The 24,717-nt window shown below is 46.6% G+C and overlaps 1 protein-coding gene across 1 annotated transcript in view; it reads left to right on the top strand.

Annotated features, from left to right (window-relative positions):
• Positions 1-24,717, top strand: part of DOC2B (double C2 domain beta) — a 62,235-nt gene that overhangs the window by 17,663 nt on the left and 19,855 nt on the right. Inside the window, exons 2-3 of the mRNA XM_027862425.1 lie at positions 6,636-6,715; positions 21,467-21,541. Of these exons, the coding sequence (XP_027718226.1) occupies positions 6,636-6,715; positions 21,467-21,541 (155 nt within the window). The remainder of the gene's footprint in view (positions 1-6,635; positions 6,716-21,466; positions 21,542-24,717) is intronic.

The following is a 24,717-nucleotide window of genomic DNA, read 5'->3' as shown; positions in this document are numbered from 1 at the left end:
TCCACTTCCTACCTCTGACACTACCTTCCCTGGGCCTCGGTTTCCTTATCTGTAAAATAAGGGGAGACCAGATGACCTTTGAGGTCCCTTCCAGCTCTGGATCTACATCCAGCTCTGCAAACCTTACGAAGCCCATATAGAAGTCAGCTAGTGTTATCTATGAGCCTGTGATCCAAATCCCTCTGGGAAGTGCAGCCCCGGGGGCATGTCCCATTATCTCTCTGAAGTCTCTTTGAGCTGCTGTTACCTAGGCCCCCTACCTTCCTCCCTCTCTCCACTTGGCCAGTGACCAACATGTAAGGACACCCTGGCTCTGGGAGCCTGGGTTCCACGTGCCAGAGAGAACCTAGCTCCACTGAGTCTTCCCCCCTCCCACACCAGCATCTGGGACTCAACGGCAGGCCCAGCCTCATGCCTTCCCTTCCAACACAGAGTCATGCAGACCCTTTTGTGGATCAGCTGCCTTCTTGTGAGAGAGAAAGGCATCTACTATAGCAAGATCCTCGAGGCTAAGCCAAGGGCCATGAAGAGCCTTGGAAGCCAGCCACCAAATGGGGCAATTTCCCCCCACTAATTAGGAGAGAGGTCAGCCAGTGTTTTCTCCTGGCAGTGTGGGCAGGTGAATAAATGCGCCAGGCCTGAAGCTTAATAAGTGTCCTTCACCATTTCCAAGAATTTCTTTTTCACCCCCTCTCAGAGCACTGCCTTCTCTGTCTTCATATTCCAATCTCATAATGCCCATTGAGGCAGAGAAGAGGGCAGGGCTCCATCCTGTGTTTGGATGGAGGCGTCATGGAAAAGCACCTTACAGAAGGCTGCACCCTTACACAGTGGCACAATCTGGACTCAAAGCTTTCCATCTTACCTTTCTTCCCAAGCTATAAGCAACATGCCCTCCCTAATGCTTTCTGGGAATGAGGTTGGGTGTGGGGGATCACTGGAGTACCACAGAACCCCAAGGGGCCCTGGGGGCCTCCTCATGACCTTAAGGCAGAGCTATCTCTAGCTTGTGACAAATCAGGACAATTACCCTGAGTCCCATGCTTTAAAACAGTGGTATAACCTTCCTCCCTTCTTTGCAGAGATAGAGACCTATGTCTCTATGTGAAGAATTGTATATGTTGCAGAATTTAATTGATGCATTGATTTCACCAAGCTTTTTTCTTTTTTTTTTAATTCTTTATTATAAGACATGGATTTCTGGTTGGGGAGAGGGGAAGGATATATTAAGAAATGAAGATAATATAAAACCAGAAGATATGATACAATTGAAAAAAAAAAAACAAGAGAGGCATAACTAAGGCAAGGTGAACAGACCTTTGCTCCACAGTGCTGATATCTTGGGAAATGGCATGCATACATGCTTTCCATACATCCCCCCATGGTTCCTCCCTGCCTACTGTCCTCATGAGATGTAACCACCTCCACTCTTCCAATCCTGAACCACTAACCTTGGCACCCCCAAAGTCCCATCACTATGGTGCCTCTACCCTAGATCTTTCCTAACCACCACACCCTTATTCTTGCACTGAAGAAAAATTCATCAGAAAGGATGGAGGCGGGGTTCTACAGAGGACAGCCTACCTCTGTAAGACAGATATGTATCAGACAGTTAGATAGAGGGATGGATGGATCTTAATTGTATGATAAGTTGGCACACAGACTTCTTCACTAGCTGGAGATGTTTTATGTAGCTGGATTAGGAGTGCCTTTTTTTTGCCTGTTTTTCATTGTTGGAATGGGTCATCAAAATCCGGCTGTTTGGATTCATGTCATGACTCCCTCTGCTGGAGAATAGGCTCAGCTGGTGTTTAGTTTATTAATCCTCCTGCAACTGAATCTGCCCCAGGTACAAGAATTCCTAGTTAAGACCCTGCTTTAGAATCAAAGAAAATTAGAGCTGGAAAGGACTTACCTCCTCTCCTACATGTGTGTAATAAGCATCTAATGAACATTCACTGAGCCAAAGAATTGATTTTACAGATGAGGGGACAGGGTCTCAGAGAGGGAGAGTAACTTGTCCAGGGGCCCACAACTCATTAGTGACAGGGTTAGGACCAGACTTAAGGTCTCCCAGTCCAGTGAACCATCCAATGCACCAGGTAGCACCTCGTTTGAGGGGGAAGCTACTCCTCTGGCTGCTGCTACAGTGGGTTGGGCAGTGACTTTGGGAGTCAACAGGATTGGAGGAGGTGCCCCCTACCTTGGGTGCTAAACACACACACACACACACACACACACACACACACACACACACACACACATATACACCTGAGGCTTCTGTGAATAAGATAATCTAGTAAACATCCCAACTGGCACCAAGTCAAATAATATTGATAATCATGATGATGGTAACAATAATAACAATAACAACAATAATAATAATAGCTGGCATTAATATAGCACTTTAAGGCTTGCATATGTTATATTGTTTGAGACTCACAGTAATCCTGTGAAGTAAGTGCTATTATTATCCCCATTTTACAGTTGAGGAAACTGAAGCAAATAGAGGTTAAGTGACTTGCCTAGGGTCACACAGCTAATGCATATGAGGTAGAATTCAAACCCAGATTTTCCTGACTCCAAATCCATGATTCTATTGACTGTGCTACCTATATGGGGATACAGGAAGGGGGATTTAGGAAGAAGAATATAATGAATTTATTTTGAACATGTTGAGTTTGAGATGCCAGTGAGACATCTATCAACGTGTCACTTACCAGCTATGTGGTCTTAGGCAAATCACTTAATTTCTTTGGGACTCAACTTTCTTATCTGTAAAATGAGAGGGTTAGACTGGAGGGCCCCTTCCCCTTTAAATCTATAATCCTAAAGATCCAGGCAGCAGCTGCTGAAGGAATGGAACTCAGGAGAAACATATCGATTGGTGACCATCTGGGAAGACAAGAAAATTGAAGCCTTGGGAGCAGCTGAGATCCCTGAGAGAGTGAAGAGAGGACAGGGCTGAGGAAGAACCTTGGAGTCCTCCTTGTTAGGGGATGGCAGATGGGACAGTGACCCAGCCAAGGAGATGGAGGAGAGATTGAACAAGGAGAAGTGTTCTCAGAGCCAAGGGAAGCCGGAGCAGAAGGGAGTTTCCAGGAGGAGGAAGTGGTGGTCGCTAGAGTCAGAATCTATAGAGAAAAGGCTGTGGGATTTAACAGCTAAGGGGATCACTGGTAAATGTGGAGAGGATGATTTCAGGTAATCAGATTGCAAAGGAGAGAAGGAGGGAGTGGAGGCTGCAAATGTAGATAACTTTTCCTGAGAATTCGGTCATAAAAGGAAGAAGAGATATAGGATAATAATTCAATGGATTGGGACACCAAAGGAAGGCATTTTAAGGGTTGTAAGGATCCAATAAGATGCCATGTATAAAAAGCTTTGCAATCTTTAAAGTGATGTATAAATGTGTGCTATTAGTGTTAACCTGTCTAAGCCTCAGTTCCCTCATCTGTGAAATGGGAATAAAAATAACTAGGCTACCTATGACATTTTGATGGAGAATAATATAGAGGTAAGATAGAAGGGCTGGTGATTATGATCAGAGAAAGGAATTTTGAAATTCAGAATCATAGAGGGGATGGTGAGAAAGATGGGCTGACGATCGCTGTATGTGGCTAAAGTAGAGTGACGATAGGGAAGGGAAAGGAATAATCATTTGTAAAGTACCTACTATGTGGCCAGGTACTGTGCTAATATCTCACTACAAATTACAAATAACATACATATTACAAATACCTCACTTGTTGCTCACAACAACCCTATGAGGCAAGTATTAATATTATCCCTGTTTTACAGTTGAGGGAACTGTAGCAGACAGAGGTTGTGACTTGCCCAGGATCATACAGCTAGTAAATATCTGAGGCTGGATTGGAACCTAGGTCTTCCCGATTCTAAGACTGACTCCATATTGATTTAAGGTGCAGGGCACATAGTAGGTGCTTAGTAAATGCTTGTTGATTGATTAATAAGATTTGTCAAGTGTTTGTGTGTACTCTATCCTCACAACAACTCTGTGAGGTAGGTGCTATTATTATTCTCACTTTACAGATGAGGAAACTGAGGCTCATAGAAATTAAGTGACTTGCTCAGAGTCATACAACTAGTAAATTCCTGAGGTAGGATTGGAACCGAGATCTTATTGACTCCAGGTCCACTACTCTGTTCACCCTGTCTCATCAAAGGGTTTTGAGCAGAGGTTTGTGACATGCTTGAATCTGTGCCCCAGGAGGATGCACCAGCCTGGGGAGAGCAGATTGGCTGGACAGAAGAGAGGGTGAAAACGAGGGTAAGAGGGAAGATGGGAAGATGGACTAGGAGACTGTGGGCATTTTCCTGGCAGCCCGTGAGAAGGGCCAGAATTCATTATCTTTACCCTATAGCCCACATAATGACTGATATTCACAATGATGAGCCCAAATTATCAAGAAACAGTGAACTTCTGCTTCAGCTGTCTCTATTTAAGGAAGCTAGGAAGTTCATTCTCCATTTTATATTAGTAAGATTTCCACCCCAAATGGAAATAAAAACCATCGTAGCACTCAAGAGAGCTAAGGATACTTAGCTACCCAAAATGATTCCTTCTCCAAGGAGTCTATCTAGTTAGACTTGGAATCAAGGAAGACCTGAGTTCAAATCTGCCTTGGCCACTTTCCAGTGCACGAATAGAGGAAGTCATTGAAACTCTCTGAGCCTCAGTTTCCTTATCTATAACATAAGGGGGTTTGGATGACCTCTGAAGTGCCCTCCATCTCTACAGCTAGGGTCTGTGAACCCAGGATTATACCAGAAATTCACACGGGGAAATAGAGGTGTGGGGCCAATCACCCTCAGGCCAGGCTGATGAGCTATGGTTGGTCCAGTTGGCGATGAGGAGGCATGGGACAGAAATGACCTAGAGAGATGACCATGGAGGCAGCTTTAAGGATGGAGTGAAGCCGGAGGTCAAAGGGCAGAGTCAGAGGGGAGGGGAAAGAGGGACCAATGGGGAGATTGTGGCAGTCTGCCAGGTGGGAGGGGATGAGGGAGGGCCTGAATTAGGATGGTTGCCATGGGAATGCTAGAGGACTGCCTTGGAGAGTGACTCTACTAACACCTGAGGGGGTAGAGGGAAGGCTGTGCTAGGCTTTACGAGAGATCCCCACTTTGAACGGATGCAAACCAATGATACCAAAAGCAATAGGGCTTTATTCAACTCCCTAAAGGAAGGTGCTTCCCTTGGAGACTCCCATGTGGGGGCAAAGGAAGAGCAGGGAGCAAAGGTCCCCAGGCCCCAAGTGATCCCTCGCTTTCTCTACCCCAAGTGATCATTTAACCACTCCTTCAGTCTGATGCAAGCACACCTGGCTTGTTCCACTTAACCTACAGAAAAGGACCAGGTATTTAATAGGGAAGGAGGGAATCTCTCTCAAATGGGCCAGATCGGTTTCCAGCCTCCGATGTCATAGGCACGTAGACGTGTCCAGTGAGCTAGAAAGCAGGAAGTTTGTTCCAGAGAAGGGGCAAGCCAAGAGAAGGGGATATGTCTAGAATTGAGACAGCCATTCCCTTCCATTCTAAGCTGACCTTCTACCTACTGTATATGTCTTAAATATACCTAGTTATTTATATTATTAAAATATATTTATTTTTTCCATATAAATATATTTATATTTTTTCCATATTAGAATGGAAGTTCCTTGAGGGCAGGGCCTGTTTTTGCCTTTATTTATATCCCTTGCACTTAGCACAGTGCCTGGAATGTGCTTGGCACATTTTTTTAAATAGACCTGTGATTTCAGTGGTGTGCAATGTCCATTGGCCCCTGCTCTGAAATTTATAATCTCAGGGATTTTGCTAAGGTGCTAAGAAATTCGACGATTTGCCCAGGGTCACATAACCAGTACGTATTGAACAAGGGACTTGAACCCAGCTTTCCTGACCCTGAGACTGGTTCTCTAAACACTCTATGAGCTACCTCTCACCCTGAGTATAAGGGCTTAATAGACACTTGATGAATGGCCTGGAAGGGAATACAGTTATCCCTTCCATGTTGAGACTTTCCCACCTTGGTTTCGATGTATCTCAGGTTGGCATAAAAAATTAAATGGGGATTTTGGGGGAGTTTTGAGGAAGCCACAGACAACAGGTAAAGGCCAACAAACAGCACAGAAAAAGTTCTGAAATGCAGAAATGCATAAAATATATATATATAGTTTTATATAATATTAACTTAAATTTTACAATAAGGTACTATAAACACCCCAGTAAAAAAAAAAAGAAAAAAGTAGGATTTCTTCTCTGGTATGAAGGGAGAGCTGAAAATTTTACACAGATTTTCCAGATCAAAGGGGTGCCACGCCCTAACTCCCCCTCCCCCACCCTCCATGTGGAAGGGATAACTGTATCTGGTTTGAAGCTCTGGTCCTCTTGTCAATCCTGTCTTCTCGGCATTGATTGCGTTGGTGGGTCTGTCGGGCTATGAGCTCCCCCAGAATAGTGCCCTTCTATGTGTGGGTCTCCCAGTACACGGCCCACCCCAGATAAATTAAGAAGGCTGCAGGCTGTAATGCCGGTATTTATTTCTCCTCAGAAGAGCAGCACTGTCCCCATGTGCCCTGGCCAGAGTTAATAATGCTCTTGTCTGTTTGCAGCTGCCTTGGGGACCTTAGACTTCAGTTTGCTCTACGACCAGGAAAACAATGCCCTTCACTGCACCATCAGTAAAGCCAAGGTATGTGTGCATGTGCTTGTGTGTGTGTGTGTGTGTGTGTGTGTGTGTGTGTGCATTTATGCATGCCCTCCTGGGGCACCCTCTGCTTCCCACTCAATGAACCTCAGGCGGTGGGGGGAGGAGAAGGGGGTGCCCCTAAGGAGCAGAACCCCACAGCACCAATGCCAGCTGTGGTACTGGACAAGACAGCCAGGCTTCCACGGGGAGTGGGAGGCTGCTTAGACTCTTCCTTCAATCCAGGGGCGATGGAGGAACTCAGGGAGAATGCCTGTACCCCTTACTCTCCCTCTCTTTACAGCATTCCTGGCAGCCCAGGATAAAGTGACAGACTTGGAGGCAAGAAGACATGAGTTCAAATCCCATCTCAGACACTCACTAGTTGTATGATTCTAGGCAAGTTACTTTAACCTCTGTCTGCCTCGGTTTTCTCATCTTACATATTTTTACAATTTTACAAATGGGGATAATAATTATAGCACTTACCTCCCAGAGTTGTTGTGAGGATCAAGTGAAATAAAATGTTTAAAGTGCTTTGCAAACATTAAGGCACTAAAAAAAACCATTAAGGCACAATATACATGCCACTACTATTACTTTAAAAAAATTTTTATTTGTGAGGCAGTCAGGGTTAAATGACTTGCCCAGGGTCACACAGCTAGTAAGTATCATGTGTTTGAGGCCAGATTTGAACTCAGGTCCTCCTGACTCCAGGTCTAGTGCTCTATCCACTGTGCCACCTGGCTGCCCCTATTATTACTATTATTAACTGGCCCCTGGCTAAATGCGGAAAGGAAGAGTCAGGGACCTAAGCTGGAGGTGAGTGGAATGGGAAGAGATTGCCATCCTGACTTTTTTAGGGCCCCAAGGGATTCTGGGATGGTTCTTTATCCATTCTCTCCTCTTAGGGTCAGAAGCTCATAGATATAGAGCTGGAAGGGGCCTTAGAATCAATCAATGAATAAGTAAACATTTATTAAACACCTACAATGTGCCAGGTACTATGCTAAGCACTGGGGATACAAAAAGAGGCAAAAGACAGACCCTGCCCTCCAGGAGCTTACAATCTAATGGTGGACACAACATACAAACAAATATATACAAAGTAAGCTATATAGAGGATAAACAGGAAATAATTAACAGAGGGAAGGTATTGGGATTAAGCTTCCTACTAAGGTGGGGTTTTAATTAGGACTTAAAGGAAGCCAGGGAGATCAACAGTCAAAGCAGAGGAGAGAAAGCATTCCAGCCAGAAAAAATGCCCAGAGCCAAGAGATGGCATATCTTGTTCATGGAACAGCCAGGAGGCTGGGGTCAGCAGATCAAAAAGTACCAGCTGGAGAGTAAGGTGTAAGAAGACTATAAAGGTAGGGAGGTTAGGTAATGAAGGGCATTGAATGCCAAATGAAGCATTTTGTATTTGCTCCTGGAAGCAATAGGGAGCCACTGGCTTCTATTGAATAGGAGAGAGGTGTGGCATGATCAAATCTGTCCTTCGGGAAACTCTTTAATAGACTGGAATGGGGAAAGATCTGAGGCAGGCCAACCCAACATCAAGCTATTGCAATAGTATAGGTGTGACGTGATGAGGCCCTACACCAGGGCTGTGGCAGAGGAAAGCGGGGAGAATATTTAGGAGATGTTGCAAATGCTAAATCAACAGGCTTTGGCAATAGCTTGTGGCAGGGCAGGGGGGTGAAAGACAGTGAGGAATCCAGGCTGACTCCTAGACTTTGAGCCTGAGGGGCTTCGAGGATGATGTTGTTGTCTACAGTAATGTGGGGGGGGGGAGGGTATAAGAAGAAAGATAATGAGTTCCATTTTGGACATAATGAGTTCTAAGATGTCTACTGGACATCCAGCTGGAGACGTCTGAAAGGCAGTTGGAGCTGCAAGATTGGAGGTCAGTGGAGAGATTTAGGCAGGAAAAGTAAATTTGAGAATTCCTCAATATAGCTTACATTGTATATATTTGTTTGTTTTCTCTGCCATTAGATTGTAAGCTCCTGGAGGGCAGGGACCATTTTTTGCCTCTTTTTGTATCCCCAGTGCTTAGCACAGTGCCTGGCATATAGGAGGTACTGCATGAATGTTTACTGCATAGAGATGGTAATTGAATCCTTGGGAGCTGACCTTAAAAGCCATCTAGTCCACCCCCACATTTTACAAATGAGAGAACTAAGGCCCAGGGAAATTAAGTGACTTGTGTGATAAAGGGCATAAATGGCAGAGGTGGGATTCTAACCCAGGTCCTAGGATTCCAAATCCAACACTCTTTGCATTGGACCGTTGACACTGGGAAGAAAGATGGTAATCTCAATGGTAGTGATCAGGATCCTAGGCAGTACCTTGGGCCAGGTGGTAGACAGAGAAGACGCCAAGGCAGCTAGCTCCTGCCAAAGCCATCCCAAATCCTTCCTCCCCACTCCCAACTACAAGCGCTAAGGGTTGGGATAGAAAACGAATAGAGCAGGAAGGGGGAGGTAGAGGAATGGAAAAAAAAGAAATTAATGCATGTCCCCTAGGCTAAGGGGATCAGGGGAGAGGGGGAAGGGGACCTCAGAGTCAGGTCTGAATTGGACAAAGAGGACAGAGTCACTTCAGGCTAACTGGCATTTAAGACCCTCCGGTGATTCTCTCTGGTGTCTCCCAGGGCACTTCCCAGGGATGACGGGCAGGGCACGGGAAAGGCACAGAAGGGACACAGAGCTGGTCCCCTCTTTTTGGCCCTGCTACCCCAAAGGACCAAGCTGGGGTAGGCAGCATAGCAGACATTCTCCATTGTGGTGGTCAATCTCCACTCTTAAACAGAAGTGGGCAAAGTTGAGCCCTGCGCCATAAGTAGGCAGAACAATCTGGGCTTAGCCTAAAGCTGCTGAATTTCTTCAGTGTAGAAACAACCAATCTTAACACCTAGTTAGCACAAACAAGGAGTTAAAATAGGAAGCTCCCAGATGGTATGATATGGAGGGGTAATTCTATATGATCCCATCTAACATCCACAGGGCAGCACTCTGTGAACCGAAGGCACATTTTATACTGCCAACCCTGGGTACTCTCTCTGGTAGCTGTCTTGGATGCAAAAATACCTAGTTATGGCTAGGCTGTGCCTGAAGAAAAATTTTGTTCTGAATTTCATCTCCTGGCCCAGCTCTAAATCTCAACTCACCCCGTCCTCCAAAGACAACCTCCAAAGACTTGGAACTGACCTTCCATATCCCGGCATTCGCTCTCCATCCCCCAGGGTTTGGAGCATTTTAAAAGCTTTCAGTGGCGTCTGATTTGCACAATGACTTTCCCACTCAGCTCCGGGGCTGCCCACACCCTGCTGCCCCCTGGGTCCCGATGGCTGCCCAGAGTGAGGGATGGTCATTTACCAGTCACTTTTTTCAATCTCTTCTCATTCCCTCCTGCTGTCCTGTCCCAACCTCTGTCACCCATTCATTCCCATCTCCCTCCTCTGGCACTCACTTTTGGAAAGGAAGATGCCAAAGTTTGTCTATAGAAAGGTAAGTGCTTAGAGTAGCTTACTTGAAGTAGATCCCGTGGTAGCATAGCTGGGCTTCTGCTGGGCCTGTTGATAGTTTCTCCCAAATAACGGCCACGTTTAGATGGCTGAAATAGGAAGACAGGAAAACTAGCAAGCTTTCCTGAAGTTCTTCATTCCTTTTTTTGTTCTCCAGCCAGCATGGAACCACTGAGGTTCCATGACTGAAGGGGGCCAAGCAAGGGTCCTCCCCTTGTAAGGTGATTATGGGTTTAGGGTCTTTGGAGTCATCCACACTATCTCTGCACCACTCAGATTCCCTGGTGACCAAATGCCTGGGAATGGGGTGAATTGGGGGGGCGGCCCAGGTGGGAGTTTCTACGTGCAAAAGCTCAACTCTCAGCCTTAGGCTTATATCAGGCCGAGGTCCCAGTCAATTACTAGGGCATCCCAAATAGACAGTGTCAACCAGACCAAACCTGTGGATGGCTGGAGCCAAACAGAGCAGGCTAGAGACAGGAGAATCAGGAGTCAAACAGAAGTTTAATTTCAAAGTGAGGGAAACGGCTTGCAAGCAAGGAGAGATCTAGACACACATGCTGGGGCCCCACCCCTAGTGGGGGGACCTGAGGCAGGGTGGGGATATCCCAATGCTCTTATACCAATGGTTGCACAGTGAGCTGCAGCCCTGGCAGTGAGGGAGAATAGCAACAACACGACAAGTTTGATTCATAGCAGGAGTCCTGGCCAGACCATGGGTACTTGTCCAAGCTTGTCCAGTGCTTATCCAAGTTCAGATAACACCTGGTGCTGGTCAAGGCAGTATGGTAATGATGTGATTTTGCCACAGGGTGAGATCATCCAGAGGGTGAGTGCAAAGGATTGTTGTTATGCCAAGCTCAGGACACAGCTTACATGCTGGGCCTTAGCTCTGGAAAACACAGTGTCTCCTAATATCTTGACAATACATACGTCTGTACACCTGCCTGGGGCTACATAATAACCAACACCCTGACCAATGAAAGAGACTCCTGGGTACAATGAGAGAGACAGACAGGCCAACTGGAGTGCTGGATTTACCTCTCCAACCCGTGTGCAGGTGCCTCCCAAGGCACAGGGGGGCAGTATGGCACAGTGGGAAGAACCCTGAATTTGCAGTCAGAGGTCCTGAGTGCAACTCCTGCCTCTGGTGTTTACAACCTTTACAACCTCTGCCAAGTCCCTAAAACTCCTCTGTAAAATGGAGAGGGAGCTGGGCTAAGTGTCTGGTCCTTTGAGGGGACCAGAGAATGCCTTGCTTTGGCAAGGAGTCTAGTCTTTGGACTAGAAGCTGAACTTGGCCTTGGTTATGATCCTTTCAGGGGCTCATGGATCTAGCACCAGAAAGGGGCTGGTTAGAGCTCCTGCCCTCAAGGAATGTATAATCTGGGGGGAGTGCAATGGGTCCAATGCCCAGGAAGTTCAAATGACTTGCCCAAGGTCACATAGGTAGTAAGCATCAGAGGAAAGATTTGAACTCTAATCCCAAATCCACTCATTCCACTTAGCCTTCTCATGCCTTCACATGCCTCATGCTTTACTGTTGCCTTTGATTGGTCAGGAATCCCAGCAGTGCCCAGGAGGGTTCTTTGTGGCCAGAGTGGGGTGGGAGATAAAATGAAACGGTCATTGGTCTGCACTTAGACGCAGCACATCTCCTCCATTAGCACAGTTACTGCAGAGCTGGTGAAATGACCAAACATAGTTAGGCTGATATAGATGGGAAATTATCATGGGGGGATGGGTGGAGGAGTAAGTTTTGGATGACTCAGATCCTGCCCCTACAGACTCTTAGCCTGCTCTTCCTTCCCTTTACCCATTAAATCTCCAGCTTCTGGTTCCTTCTTCCATTGATTGTCTGTCCCTCTAAGCTTTGGTAGATGTTTTGTTTTGTTTTTCAGGGAATGTGGGTGGGAGGGAAAGAATTACAAAGAAGAATGGAAGAAGGGGATTGTTGTTCAATTGTTTTGACTCTGGGTGACTCCATTTGGGGTTTTCTTGGCAGAGATACTGGAGTGGTTTGCCATTTCCTTCTCCAGTTCATTTTACAGATGAGGAAACTGAGGCAAACAGGGCTAAGTGACCTGCCCAGGGTACACAACTAGTAAATGTCTGAGGTCAGATTTGAACTGAGGTCTTTGAGACTCCAGGCCCTGCGCTCTATCCACTGGGCTGCCCCCATGGAAGGGTGGGGAAAGATGAGGAATGAGGAAACTTGACTCCTTGAGGGAAGAGTTAAGGTTGGCACTGCTCAGCCCTCTTCCCCCACTATTCCTTGATCCCTTTGCTGATATCTCAGGTGTCACAGTGCCCCTGGAGTCCTTCTGCAGTGCTCTAGGGTGTGTGTGTGTGGGGTGAGTGTGGGGGGGTGTGTGAGTGTGGGTGTGGGTGTGGGTGTGGGTGTGTGGGTGGGTGTGTGTGTGTGTTAGGGGTCAGGAAAGGGAGGAATGAAAGAGAAAGGGTTAAAACCAAGGACCAAATGCTTTCCTCCTCTCCTGACCAGAGGGTGAGCCTTTCTCCTGTTCTCTCTCTTGAGCTCCTTCTCTCTCTTTTTTCAATGGTTGTACCCTAAGAAAAGAGACTCCCCAGTGAGAGCTGCATTTGTGGATCTGGAGTGTTGGAAGGGAGACATCCACCTTTTGACCTTTTTTTGGTGAAAGGGAGGAGACAGGAGTGGCCTGAGCCCCATGGGACACCCCACATAGGCAGCTTGGGGGTGCAGTGGAGAGAGTGCTAAACTTGAAATTGGGAAGACCTGAGTTTGAGTCCAACCTTGGAGACTTAATAGCTGTGTGACCCTGGGTATATCACTTAAACTCATTCAACCTCAATTTGCTTATCTGTAAAATGGGGATAATAATATCTCCCACCACACAGGGTTGTTAAGAGCATCAAATGAAATAATATACGTAAAGCATCTTGCAACCCTTAAAGGATTATGTACATGTTAGCTATTATTACACTGGCCTCTGGTCAAATTTCCCTGGAACTGTGATCTCTAACATGGACCTCACCCTCTAAACAGTACATCAGATGACTGGGCGTGAGAGATACATGAAAAAAAAAAGGACTGGAGCCTTCCAGCTTCTTAGGAGCCACATCCAGCCTCTTAGGAAGCTGTTCTATGGGAGGAGGTGTGGCTTTAGGGCAGGTGCTAGGGCTGAGAGACATAAGATTGGGGTGGGGGACAGCCTGAGCCTGATCAAGGACCAGACTAGAAGGGTCAGAGAAATAGTAGGGCAGGGGGAGGGGGTGGTGGTGACAGTATCTATCTGTGAGAGGTGGAGAAAGAAGGAGGAAGAAAGACTGCTCATGCGGGCCATGGGCCAGCCCTCTGGTTCTTTTTGTCTGTCTGTCTCTCTCTCTCCTCTCTGTCTCTCTCTCCTACATACACACTCTCCACCCCTTAGGGCTGGGTGGGTATCAGTGCCTATGGGAACATATGAAGGCTCAGCAAAGGCCCAGGGAGCCTTGAGAGGCTGGTGTTGGAAGCCACCATATCCCTGGTGGATGGAAAATCAATCAACAAACATTTGCTAAGGACCAGCTCTGTACCAGGCACTGTTCTCAGTGCTGGGGATACCAATATAAAGATAAAACCACCCCTGCCTTCAGGGAACTTTCAGTCTAACTGGGGATGGGGTGGTGTCAGTTTCCTTCTGTCAAGTGGGATAATAATCCTCACCCAGCATCCTTTGCAGGGTGGTTTTGAGGAGAGAATGGTGCAGACTTCTAAGTACACTCCAAGAGACGGGAGTCATTATGATCATGGCATGAACAAGCCTCTTAAGTGTTTAGTTCTTAAACAACAGGGCAATGGAAATAGAGGCTTTGGCTCAGGCCTATGGGAAGGAAAGAAAGAAGTGGGTATCACCAAGAGAGCTGTTAGACTACCAAGATTCTCAGGTTTCTCAGTGGGCAGGAAGTCAGGCTCATCTGTCCATTCTCCCTCCCTCTTAAAGGTGCAAACATACACACACACACACACACACACACACACAATCACACACACAGCCAGTTCGGACAATGTTGACAAAACCCAGGCTGCCAAGAGATGGCCCCTTCCCTGCTCCCTGGGTCACTGCCTTGCCTCTGCCTTTGAATTAGCTAGAACCTTCCTCCTCCTCCTCCTCCCAAGGCACCCAGCAGCTCTGTGAGGGCAGTGAGAACCTATGAAAAAGGAAGGAGAAAGGGCCAGCCTAATTATCAATCTCTCTTTGTGTAAGAAGGCAAAGCAGAACAATTCAGTCCTGGGCTTTTTGCCCCGTCCCCTGCCCTCTGGTGCCTACAGCTAAGCTACCCAAACCAGGTTGGCTTCACAAGATTCAGAAGACAATTGGATTCCACTCCATGGGCAAGACAGCTTTGAGTCTGGGCCTTAGCAGGTGTTTGTAAAGGAGCTGTCCAAATGAGGGGAAACCAGGACAGACACCGATTGGGTTGGTTTATCTGTTTTTGCCTTAGGCTAGGGAAAGGGTGGTGCCAAAATCAGGTTGAGTATATGGGACTGAGGTCTAGCATCTTCAGGACCTCAGGACTCAGAATCAGAACTGAATTAAGGAATGACCGCACGCATTTATCAGGTGCCAATTCTATCAAGTGCCGTTAATGGACACGAGAGATATAAGCGCAAAAGGAAGACAAATGGCCCCTAACTTCAAAGAGCTTCCATTCTAACGGGGGTAACAACAAATTAGGCTAGTGGAGGCCTGGGAAGGGAGTTTGGGTCTGGGGAGTCTCTGGGATGGTGAGTAGAATTACAGGACAATTGACTGTCACATCCTTTCCAGAAGCAACAGAAAAGCTGATTTGTTCCCGGAGTGATAGAGGGGATGTGTTAAGGGTGGACATAGGGTTTGAGCATGCAGTAGCAAGGCAGATGGCAAGATGTTCATAAATGACGCATACTCTGAAGACTATGGGCTAGGTAAGTCTCCACTCACTCTTTCATGAGTTAGAACTGTTCAGTCCTGAGGAGGAATTTACAAAATTGAGTGCATCAACTTAGGGGACTGGAAGGTAGGGAGCAGCTCCAAGAGATGAGGGAAGGCTTGGCTTCAGAAGTCCAATCTGGAGAGAACTTCCCAGGTGGAGAAGAAGGGATGTGTCCACACATGTGTGGATTACAACATACATGTTCAACTCAATTCAATTAAACATTAATTAGGCACCTACTAGGTACCAGAACAATGCTAGGTGCTGGGGACACAATTACAAAAAAAAAAAAAAGAAGAAGAATCTTTGCCTTCTAAAAGGCAAAGGAGAGAAGGGAGGGCATTCCAGGGGAGGAGGGAGGGAAAAGAGATACAACATGTACATAGATAAGTATTATACAATATTAGCCAAAGTGGTTTCAAGAGAAAGAGAATGCAGTGGGGAGAGGGGGGGATACAGAAGGGCTTCAATTAGATAATGGTATATGAGCTGAGCTCTGAAGAAGACACACGAATGAGATTTCCTGGATCTGTCTGTAGACAATGTCAGGAGGACCACACACACACACACCCCACCGAAAGATATGGCTGAGGATCAGATGAAATAACATGTAACATGCTTTGCAAACCTTTAAAAGCTATGTGTTTGCTGTTACTATTTTTATTTGTGCTTTAATTAAGATTGGGAGTCCAGGGGGCCTGGTTCAAGCACCAGGTCTGCCATTCTCTATGAGCAAATACTCTAACCTCTCTGTGCCTCTATTTCCTCCTCTGTGAAAGGAAGAGATTGGACTAGAATCTACATGTGACCTTCTAGGTCCTTGGGTGTGGCCTTTTGACCCAGTCCAAGTTTTACAGAACAAATCCTTTTATTAAGGGGATTTGTTCTGTGAAGTTTGGATTCAGTCAAAGGGCAGCACTTGAGGACCTAGAGGGCCATATATGGCCTCGAGGCTGCAGGTTCCCCACCCCTGGACTAGATGAACTCCAAGGTTCATCTGTGACATTCAACAGGTCTGTAATTTACCTGATTATCCACCAATGACAATCTCCAGAACCCTTTGTCCAATCCATCTCTTGGGACAACAGAAAACGGCATTGCCTGTGACCTTGCCCCATCATGAGGCAAGAGGGTACACACTTGGGGCTGTATTGGGGGTATTCTGCATTCCTGTGTAGGGGACCTGGATCTCAGGCCTCACTTTGTCATTGCTTAATGCCCCTTTGTGGGGAGAGACCCCAGACAGGAGCCAATCCAGGATTCTGGCCAGGGGTGTAAAGATTGGTGACTTCCGACTCCCTCCGGTTCTCAATTTTCTTCTCTATAAAATGAAAGGACCGAGTTAGATAATGTCTTGCTCAGCCAATCATCAAATGTTTATTAAGTACCTACTGTGCGACCTGGTATTGTTCTGGGTGCTGGTGATACAAAGACTAAAAAAAGGAATAGGTCCTGCTCTCAAGAAGTTACATTCTATCAATGAAAACAAAATGACATGTAGCAGACATAAAATATATACAATGTAACACAACTGGCAGGGGTCTAGGTGAGTCTCTGGGGTGGTGCTCATCTTCCACCACTCAGGGTTTCCCTCAGCTCTAGGCTCAAACTTGAGGATCAGATTCAGCCCTGGCCCCTACAAAGGGCTCAGGCTCTTTACACCCCTAACCCAGAGCCCTGGTGTGACTCCTGGCTAGGGTCTCCCTCCAGAAAGGGTATTAAGTATAGGACAGCTATTTATTCCTACACTCACACGTACACACACACACACACACACACACACACACCAAAAAAGACTCACAAATACACACTGATAGAAACAAGCAGGGTAACATAACTAGGACCCCCACTATACACACACACACACATACACACATGTGCAAACACACACAAGCACGCACCCACTTAATTTGGCCCAGGAAAGGTCCTCTAGGAGGTAACAATTGAGTTTGGCTTTGATGGAAACTAGGAATTCTAAAAGGCAAAGGAGAGAAGGGAGGGCATTCCAGGCATGGGAGCAGCTTGGGCAAAGTGCTGGAAGATGAGATGTCATGTACAGGAAACAATAATTAGGTGTCTTGGCTGGACTATGGCATTCATGACTGAGTAATACCTAATAAGATTAGAAAGGTAGGTAGGGCCAGATTGGGAAGGGCTTTAAATGCTTTGTAAATTGTGAAGCAATGTAGAAATGTACATTTCAATATTCATCTTACTACTCTTACTGACAGAAAGGAATACTTGCCAAGTTTTTGAAGTACCAACAGCATCCACCAGGAATCATCACAAAATACCCACAATGATCCAATCCCCCAGAGTTACCCACTCACCAGGTAGGATCATAGATTTGCTTTTGTATCCCCTGGCACATAGTAACAGCTTAATAAATACTCTCTATCCATCTGTCAACTCAAGTAAGTCATTTTTCCCTCTCTGGGCCTCAATTTACCCTTCAGTAAAAGGTCGGCACAGAACTAAACGAAGGATCCAAGTTTGGAGGAGTTTTTTTTATTTTTTCTCCCACGATACTAGGCTATATAATCAGAAATCCATATGAGTGTGGGTCATGAGGATTTTTTAAATTGATTACAATGGTGAGCAATCTTGAATAAGCCTGTGAGCTGTTCTGAAATATGGATTCGTAAGCAGTAATACAAAAGTCATCCAAAAAAATCCCACAGTTTAATCAACTTCGCTCATATAAAAAATCTGGGATTTCAGGTCCGGTGCTAGTCTTTGATCAGTTTCGACGCAGTCAATGAGAAGATCCTGGCGCTTGGCAGACGGGACCCTCCTGAAGCACTCAGGGTGAATTCCCTTTCAATTCTCAAGCCAGTTTTATATCTCCCATTCTGACCCTGACTCCACTACATTCCTGCAGTCTCATGGAAGGGAAGATCCTTTCTCAGAGCCAGGGGGACCCAAATGAGGGGATCCTAGGATCCTGAGTCAACAACTGGCAGGAAGGGAAGCTCAGAGGTCTTCTACTCCAACCCCCTCACTTGATGGATGAGGAAACTGAAGCCCATGGAAGTTATGTGACTTGTCCGAGGTCACACAAGTAGTAAATGTCACAGGTGGGATTTGAACCCAACTCCTCTGACTCTAATATCAATGAATCAGGATTTGAACCCAGGCCCTCAGACCTCACAGCCAATGCTCTTTCCGCTGTACCATGCTGCCTCTAATGACCTTTTCCAGAACTAGTATCCTTAGGATCATAGGATCTGTCAGTCAGCTAATAAACATTTATTAAGTGCTTACTGTGTTCCAGGCATAGATTTAGAGCTTGAAAGGGCCTCCAACGTCATCGAGTCTACCCTCTTCATTTTGCAGGTTCGGAAACTGAGGCTCAGAGAGGGAGTATGACCTTGTCCAACCTGCCACACAGTAAGCAGTAGAGTGAAGCTTTGGACCATCACTTTGTACTCTCAATCCTGCATTTTTGCTACTACACTACACGATCTAATCCAAACACCATCATTTTACAGATGAGGAAACTGAGGCCCAGAGAGGGGAAGTAAATTACTTGACCAGCATAGGTATTCATGCAGAGAAGTGAGTCCACATGTTCTATAATCGCTGGAAGACAGAGTCGCTGAGTGGCAGCACATTTAAATAATTAAATTATTAAGCTCCCAAACATTTCCAATGGAAAATGTTACAGGGTAGACCCTCTGTGTTCGATTTTCTTTGCATACAAAGAAGACCACTGATGCACCTTCTTATTGGCCTTGGTGAATCGTCGGCAAAGAGGTGAAATCAACAAGTAGTCAGGGGCAAAAGCAGAATCTGAATTTAGGTTCCTGGACTCTAAGTCTGTTGGAAGATAGACAGACATAGAAAGAAAAAAAGGGAAGGAAGGAAGGAAGGAAGGAAGGAAGGAAAGAAGGAAGGAAGGAAGGAAGGAAGGAAGGAAGGAAGGAGGGAAGGAGGGAAAGAAGGAAGGAAGGAGGGAGGGAAGGAAGGGAGGGAGGGAAGGAAGGGAGGGAGGGAAGGACAGAGGGAGGGAGAAGGGGGAAGGGAGGAAAGGGAAGGAGGGATAAAGGAAGGAAGGGAGGGAGAGAGGGAGGAAAGATGGAAAGAAGGGAGGGATAGAGGGATTTATTTAAGACTTACTATGTTCCAAGTATTTTGCTAAACTCTGATAAAAATATAAAAGCAAAGACAGCTCCTACCCTCAAAAGATGGTGAGTGGGACAGATTGACACAGCCCTTCCAGGACCAATGAATAGCAAAATTGATTTATCATGGTTCCATAAGTGGAGGAAAGAGAAGGGCAAAGCAGTTCTCATCCAAGATGGGCCACTGAATGGAAGTTTCTCCCAGGCTTATTTTCTGGTGTGGTAGGGGAGCCAGTTGTGAAGGAGGCTGTGGAGGTGGTGGCCAGAGAGAAGGGATTAAAACAGAGGGGGAAGTAATGCATTTCTAGCTGGGAGGATGCCCGGCTCAAATTCATGGTGGCAGGGAAAGGCAAAACAAGATGAGGAAAGCCAGTAGCAGCTAGGTTTGGCTGTAGTGTAGAGTAAGCGAAGGCAAATTGTGCTTGCTGATTTATCAAGGTAACATGCAGCCAAGCTGGAGCCAGATTCTGGAAGGTTTTAAATGTCAGGCTGTCGCATCTGTATTTTCTCCCATAGACAAGAGGAAGCCACTGGAAGGTTTTGAGCGAAGCAAATTATATGGTTAGACCTGTCCCTCAAGAAGATTATTTTGGCAGCCAAGTGGAAGCTAGATCATCCTGTACTGACTATCTCCAGTGTATCCTGTCTCTATCTTGTTTGTACATAATTGTTTGCGTGTCTGTCTCCCCCGTTAGACCATGAGCTTCTGGACAACAGTGACTGTCTTTTAACTCTGCATCTCTAGTGCTTGGCACATAGTAGGTACTTAATAAATGCTTATTGACCAACAGCTTATTGATCAACTGAATGAATGTCTATTGGAGATTATTGAAGAGTTAAGCCATCTCCTGACTTTTCACTGGCTATCCTCCCATGCCTGGAACAGTCTCCCTCCTTACCTCTGCCTCCTGGCTTCCTTCAAGACCCAGTTCAAATCCCACCTTCTGCAGGAGGCTTTTTCTGCCTCCCTCATCCCCCCAGTCCTTTCCATCTGAGATTATCTTTAAATTATATTATATATCATATATGTACACAGTTATTTGCATGTTGTTTCCCACTCCCCCCACTGTCCTCAAGGATAAAATCAGGGTTCTTGTTTTTGCCTTTCTTTTTATCCCCTGCACTCTGCACAGTGCCTGGTATACAGTAAGAGCTTAATAAATGCTGTTTGACTGACTGACTGGATTGGAGAGGAGAGAGGCTGGAGGGAAGGACACCAATTGGGAAGCTGTTAGGATAGTTCAAGTGAAAGTCAATGAGAACCTGAACCAATCAATCAAGCAATCAATAAGCATTTATTAAATGCCTACTGTGTGCCAGGTGCTGTGCTAAGTGCTGGATGAGGATGGTGACCATATTAGTGATCAGGAGAGGATGAAAGCAGGAGACCAAGGAGGGAGGATCACTAGGCTTGGCAGCTGATGGAGTATAGGCAAGGTGGAAAGCAGAGAGGAAGCTTCCTACAGGGGAGGAAGGGCATAGAGATTGGAGCTGCTCTCATTCCAATTGAATTCAACAAACATCTATTCTGTGCTGGCTATGCCCTCTGTTGTGGTGGTGGGGGTGTTTGTCCTTCATCTGGAAGAGGGTGATGCCTTGACTTGCTCGTGAATTGGATTTAAAGGAGCCAGAGCTGCACCATGTCCTTTGTAGACCACGATCAATCAATAAACAGTTACTTAGCCTCTACTGTGTGCCCAGCACTGTGCTAAGTGCTGGGAATACAAAAGAAGGCACTTCTGACCCAGTGGTGGTGGGACTCAGGCTTTGAGCCACAAGTAAGGATTACCATGCACCAGTTCATCCACACTCATGCCGTCCTTGTCAGGAGATGGCCACGTGGAGATGAGGGTGTGGCCAGCGGTCATGCGGAGAACAGAGTGAGACCGAGGGGTCCTGCTGGGGCCTGACCATTTGGACAGCCTCTTTCCCCGACTGCCTCAGGGGACCAGCCACAGAGTACACTGTCCAGATCTCCTGGGTCCAGGTGGTTTGCTGAGCCCTCATGGAAAGCAGAGGGGTGGGGCAGAAACATATGTCCTGAGTGTGGAAATGGATTTCATTCGGAGTCAATTTTCATGATGTCTACTTAGCCAGATGCCCAGGTGGCCATGGGCTGGTTTTTGTCATAATCAATTCAATGGCCTTTGTTTTTCTCTTTTTATTAAGGGACTGAAGCCAATGGACCATAATGGGCTGGCAGATCCATACGTCAAACTGCATTTGCTTCCAGGAGCAAGTAAGGTGAGAGCTGCCTCTTCTCTCTCCTGCTGCAGGCAGGCCAATCCCCCAGCAGCCCCCAAGCCCCAGAGGGCCCCCTAATGCCAAAACCCCAGCCCTAGGTAGGGCAGGGTAGGCATGATCAGCCTGGGGGTTAGATAGAGCTTAGGAGCCAGGAAGACGAGGGTTCAAATCTCCCCTCTAGACACTAGCTACGTGACTCTGAGCTAATCACTCTGAGCATCATGATGTTTCTTCATGCAGTGAGAAGGCATGATAATCGCAACTCTATTATAATAACTTCACAGGTCATGAAGATCAAGTGAGATAATATATGTAAAACCTTACTGCAGTCTGAGCCTTTAGAACGCAGCATAGGGAGCTCCTGGCGAGGGGAGCCCCTCTACCAAGATAGAGTGACACCTCCTCTGTAACTTCCTGAGGTACTGAGAGGATAAGTGACTTGGCCAGCATCACACAGAGGGTGTCATAGTAAGTTAGAACAAAGTCTTAGACTTTTGGACCACCCTGGAGAAGTCTTACTTCAAACAGGAGGCAACAAGCTAAAGGAACTCATTACTTTGACAGATGGCATGGGCAAGGAAAAAAAATGGCTGCAGAAAAGATTTGTCCAGATTGAGGAAGGGCATAGCCACCAGTGGTTCTTGAGAACAGCCTCTTTCCTTTCTTTTCTCTGCTTTGCTGGCTGATTGCATAGCACAATGGGGAAAGCCCTGGCTCTAGAGTTCAAATCTTACCACTTGGAGACTCGGGTTCAAATCTCTTCTGGATCACTTACTACCTTGTGATTGTGGACTTGGGCCTCAATTTCCCTATCTGTCAAATGGGGGGAGGGGTGGACTCAAGAACCTTTATGGTCTCTTTCAGCTCTGAATCTATGATTTATGAGTCTACTCATTGTCTTTCCTAAAATGCTGATAATCCCTAAGGCTTTGACTCAATTCCTCTTCTCTCCCTATGCAGAAGAAACAGCACTGGATTTGGAACTCAGGACCTGGGTTCAAATCCCACCACTGATGCTTACTATTTATGTCACTCTGGCAAATAACTTCCCTTCCCTGAGTCTCAGTTTCCTCTTTGATCCCCCCTCCCCCCACCTCCACATTCTCATCCACTCTTAAAAAGTCAACTCTACTCTTATACTAACTTCAGTCCTTGAGGGATGGTGACTTTGGTAAGTGTAGCCACACTTTGGTAAGTGTAGTCCTTCCACTGATTCACTCCTTTTCCATCTCAGTCGGTGTTCTTGAAGTGTTTGCATGACTGGAGGAGGTCCTCCAAAGTCATTGAGGCTGGTCCTCACAAAAGAGACATTCATCCCAGCAACCTTTCCTGCTTTACTTTTCAAGTGAATCACTGCTAGGTCCCCATCTCTAGCCCCAGCCCACATTCCCAACAGCCTCCTGGACACATAGGACGTGTCTACAAAGCAATGGGAATCCTAGGTGAGCTGAGAGAGGCCACAGAGGTCATCTTGCCCATCCTCTTGTTTTACAGATGAGAAGACTGAGAAATTAAACAATTTGCCTAAGGTCACACAATTCATAAATGCAAGAGGTAGGATGAGAGGGAAGAGGAAGGAAAGGTCATCTGTAGATGGGGTGGGAGGACCAGGAGGGCTTCATGGATCCCATTAGCATCCGTCACACAACACGTTCAAAACTGAGCCGTCCTCTTCCCCTTAAAACTTGCTCCTCTTTCTGGTTTCTCTCTCCCCCACACTTCTAACTGCAGAAGCTTTGGCTTCACTCTCTCCTTCTCCCTTCCCCACCCCACCCCACCCCATCTAATCTGTTGCCCAAAAAAGCTCTCGCTAAGTCTACCTCGGAAGTATCTCTCCAAGCTGTCTCATCCTTTCAATTCCCACAACAACCCTCCTAGCTCAGGGCTTCATTATCTATTGCCAAGAATATTGCAATGGCCTCTTAACTGGATTCCCCACCTCCAACCTCTTCCCACTGCCAAAAACAAAAAAAGGCACCACTTCTTCATCTTCCCGGTGCACAGCTCTGATATCTTTGCTCTTCTGCTCAGAAATATTCAGCGGCTCCCATCGCCAACAGAATCAGAGCATCAGAGCTCTGGAGCTGAAGGGTTTCTCAGAGGCAGCGGCGTCCAAACCTCTCATTCTACAAAGGAGGAAACTGAGGCACAGGGAGAGGGACTGACTTATAGGATCACAGATCTGGAGCTAGATGGGGCATCTAAGTCCCTCATTGTACAGAGATGGAAACTGAGGCCCAGGGATGGGAGATATGTTCCCTAAGGTCACACAGGTAGTAAGCATTTGACCCTGGGTCTTCGGACGCCAGAGCCGGTGCTCTTTCAATCATCAACAAGCATTTATTAAGCACTTCCTGTGTTCCAAGAATTGTACTGAGTGCTGAGGATACAAAGAAAGGCAAAAACGGTCCCTGTCTTCAAAGAGTTTATATTCTAACAGGAGAGGCAAAATGTAAACAATTAGTTACATACAAGAGAGGGTGGTACAAAGTCTCCGAAGGGACAACCCTAGGAGCTGGGGAGCTGGGGAGCTGGGGAGCTGGGAAAGGCCTCCTCCAGAAGGCGGCATTTGAGCAGAGTCCAGAAGGAAACTGAGTATCCCAAAAAGTCTGGGAGAGGGGGCGGAGAATTCTAGGCATGGGAGATAGCCAGGGCAAAGGCCTGGAGGTGGGAGATGAAGGATCACACGGGAGGAACAGCAGTAGTACTAAGCCCATCAGGTGTCAGCACCAGGAAGGGAAGCTCCCGAGAGCGGGGCTCAGGTTCCCTTAGGAGGAATGAACTGACCAAGGTTGGAAACTTGATCAAAATCCGACTGGGTTCCTGAGTGGATCCAGCCTGGCAAGATAGAGGCAGACCCAGTCTCAAAAGCAAACAAACTTTGTAAACATTAAAGCACGATATAAACATTCACTGTAATTATGTACAGATGGGGACATTGAGGTCCATATAAAGTGGCTTTGCACCTGGGGTAATTAAATTCCTTTTGAACCCCCAACAGCACAATTGGAAGCTTTTAAAAATACCCCCAATCTCCCCCCACCCCCCAGGACCGGGTGGGGGCGGAGCTCTGCCAGATAAATCTGAGCAGCAGAGGCACTGGCCAGCGCCTGAAGGATAAACAGGCCAAGCTGATAGACGCCGTCCAGGCTCCGTGCTAGGTCATAACGTCCCAG

This window comes from Vombatus ursinus, unplaced genomic scaffold (genome assembly GCF_900497805.2).
Source record: "Vombatus ursinus unplaced genomic scaffold, bare-nosed wombat genome assembly UNPS02014768.1, whole genome shotgun sequence".
Lineage (NCBI taxonomy): Eukaryota > Metazoa > Chordata > Mammalia > Diprotodontia > Vombatidae > Vombatus > Vombatus ursinus.
Note: the sequence above shows the minus strand (reverse complement) of the source record. Positions and strands in the feature narration are given on the sequence as shown.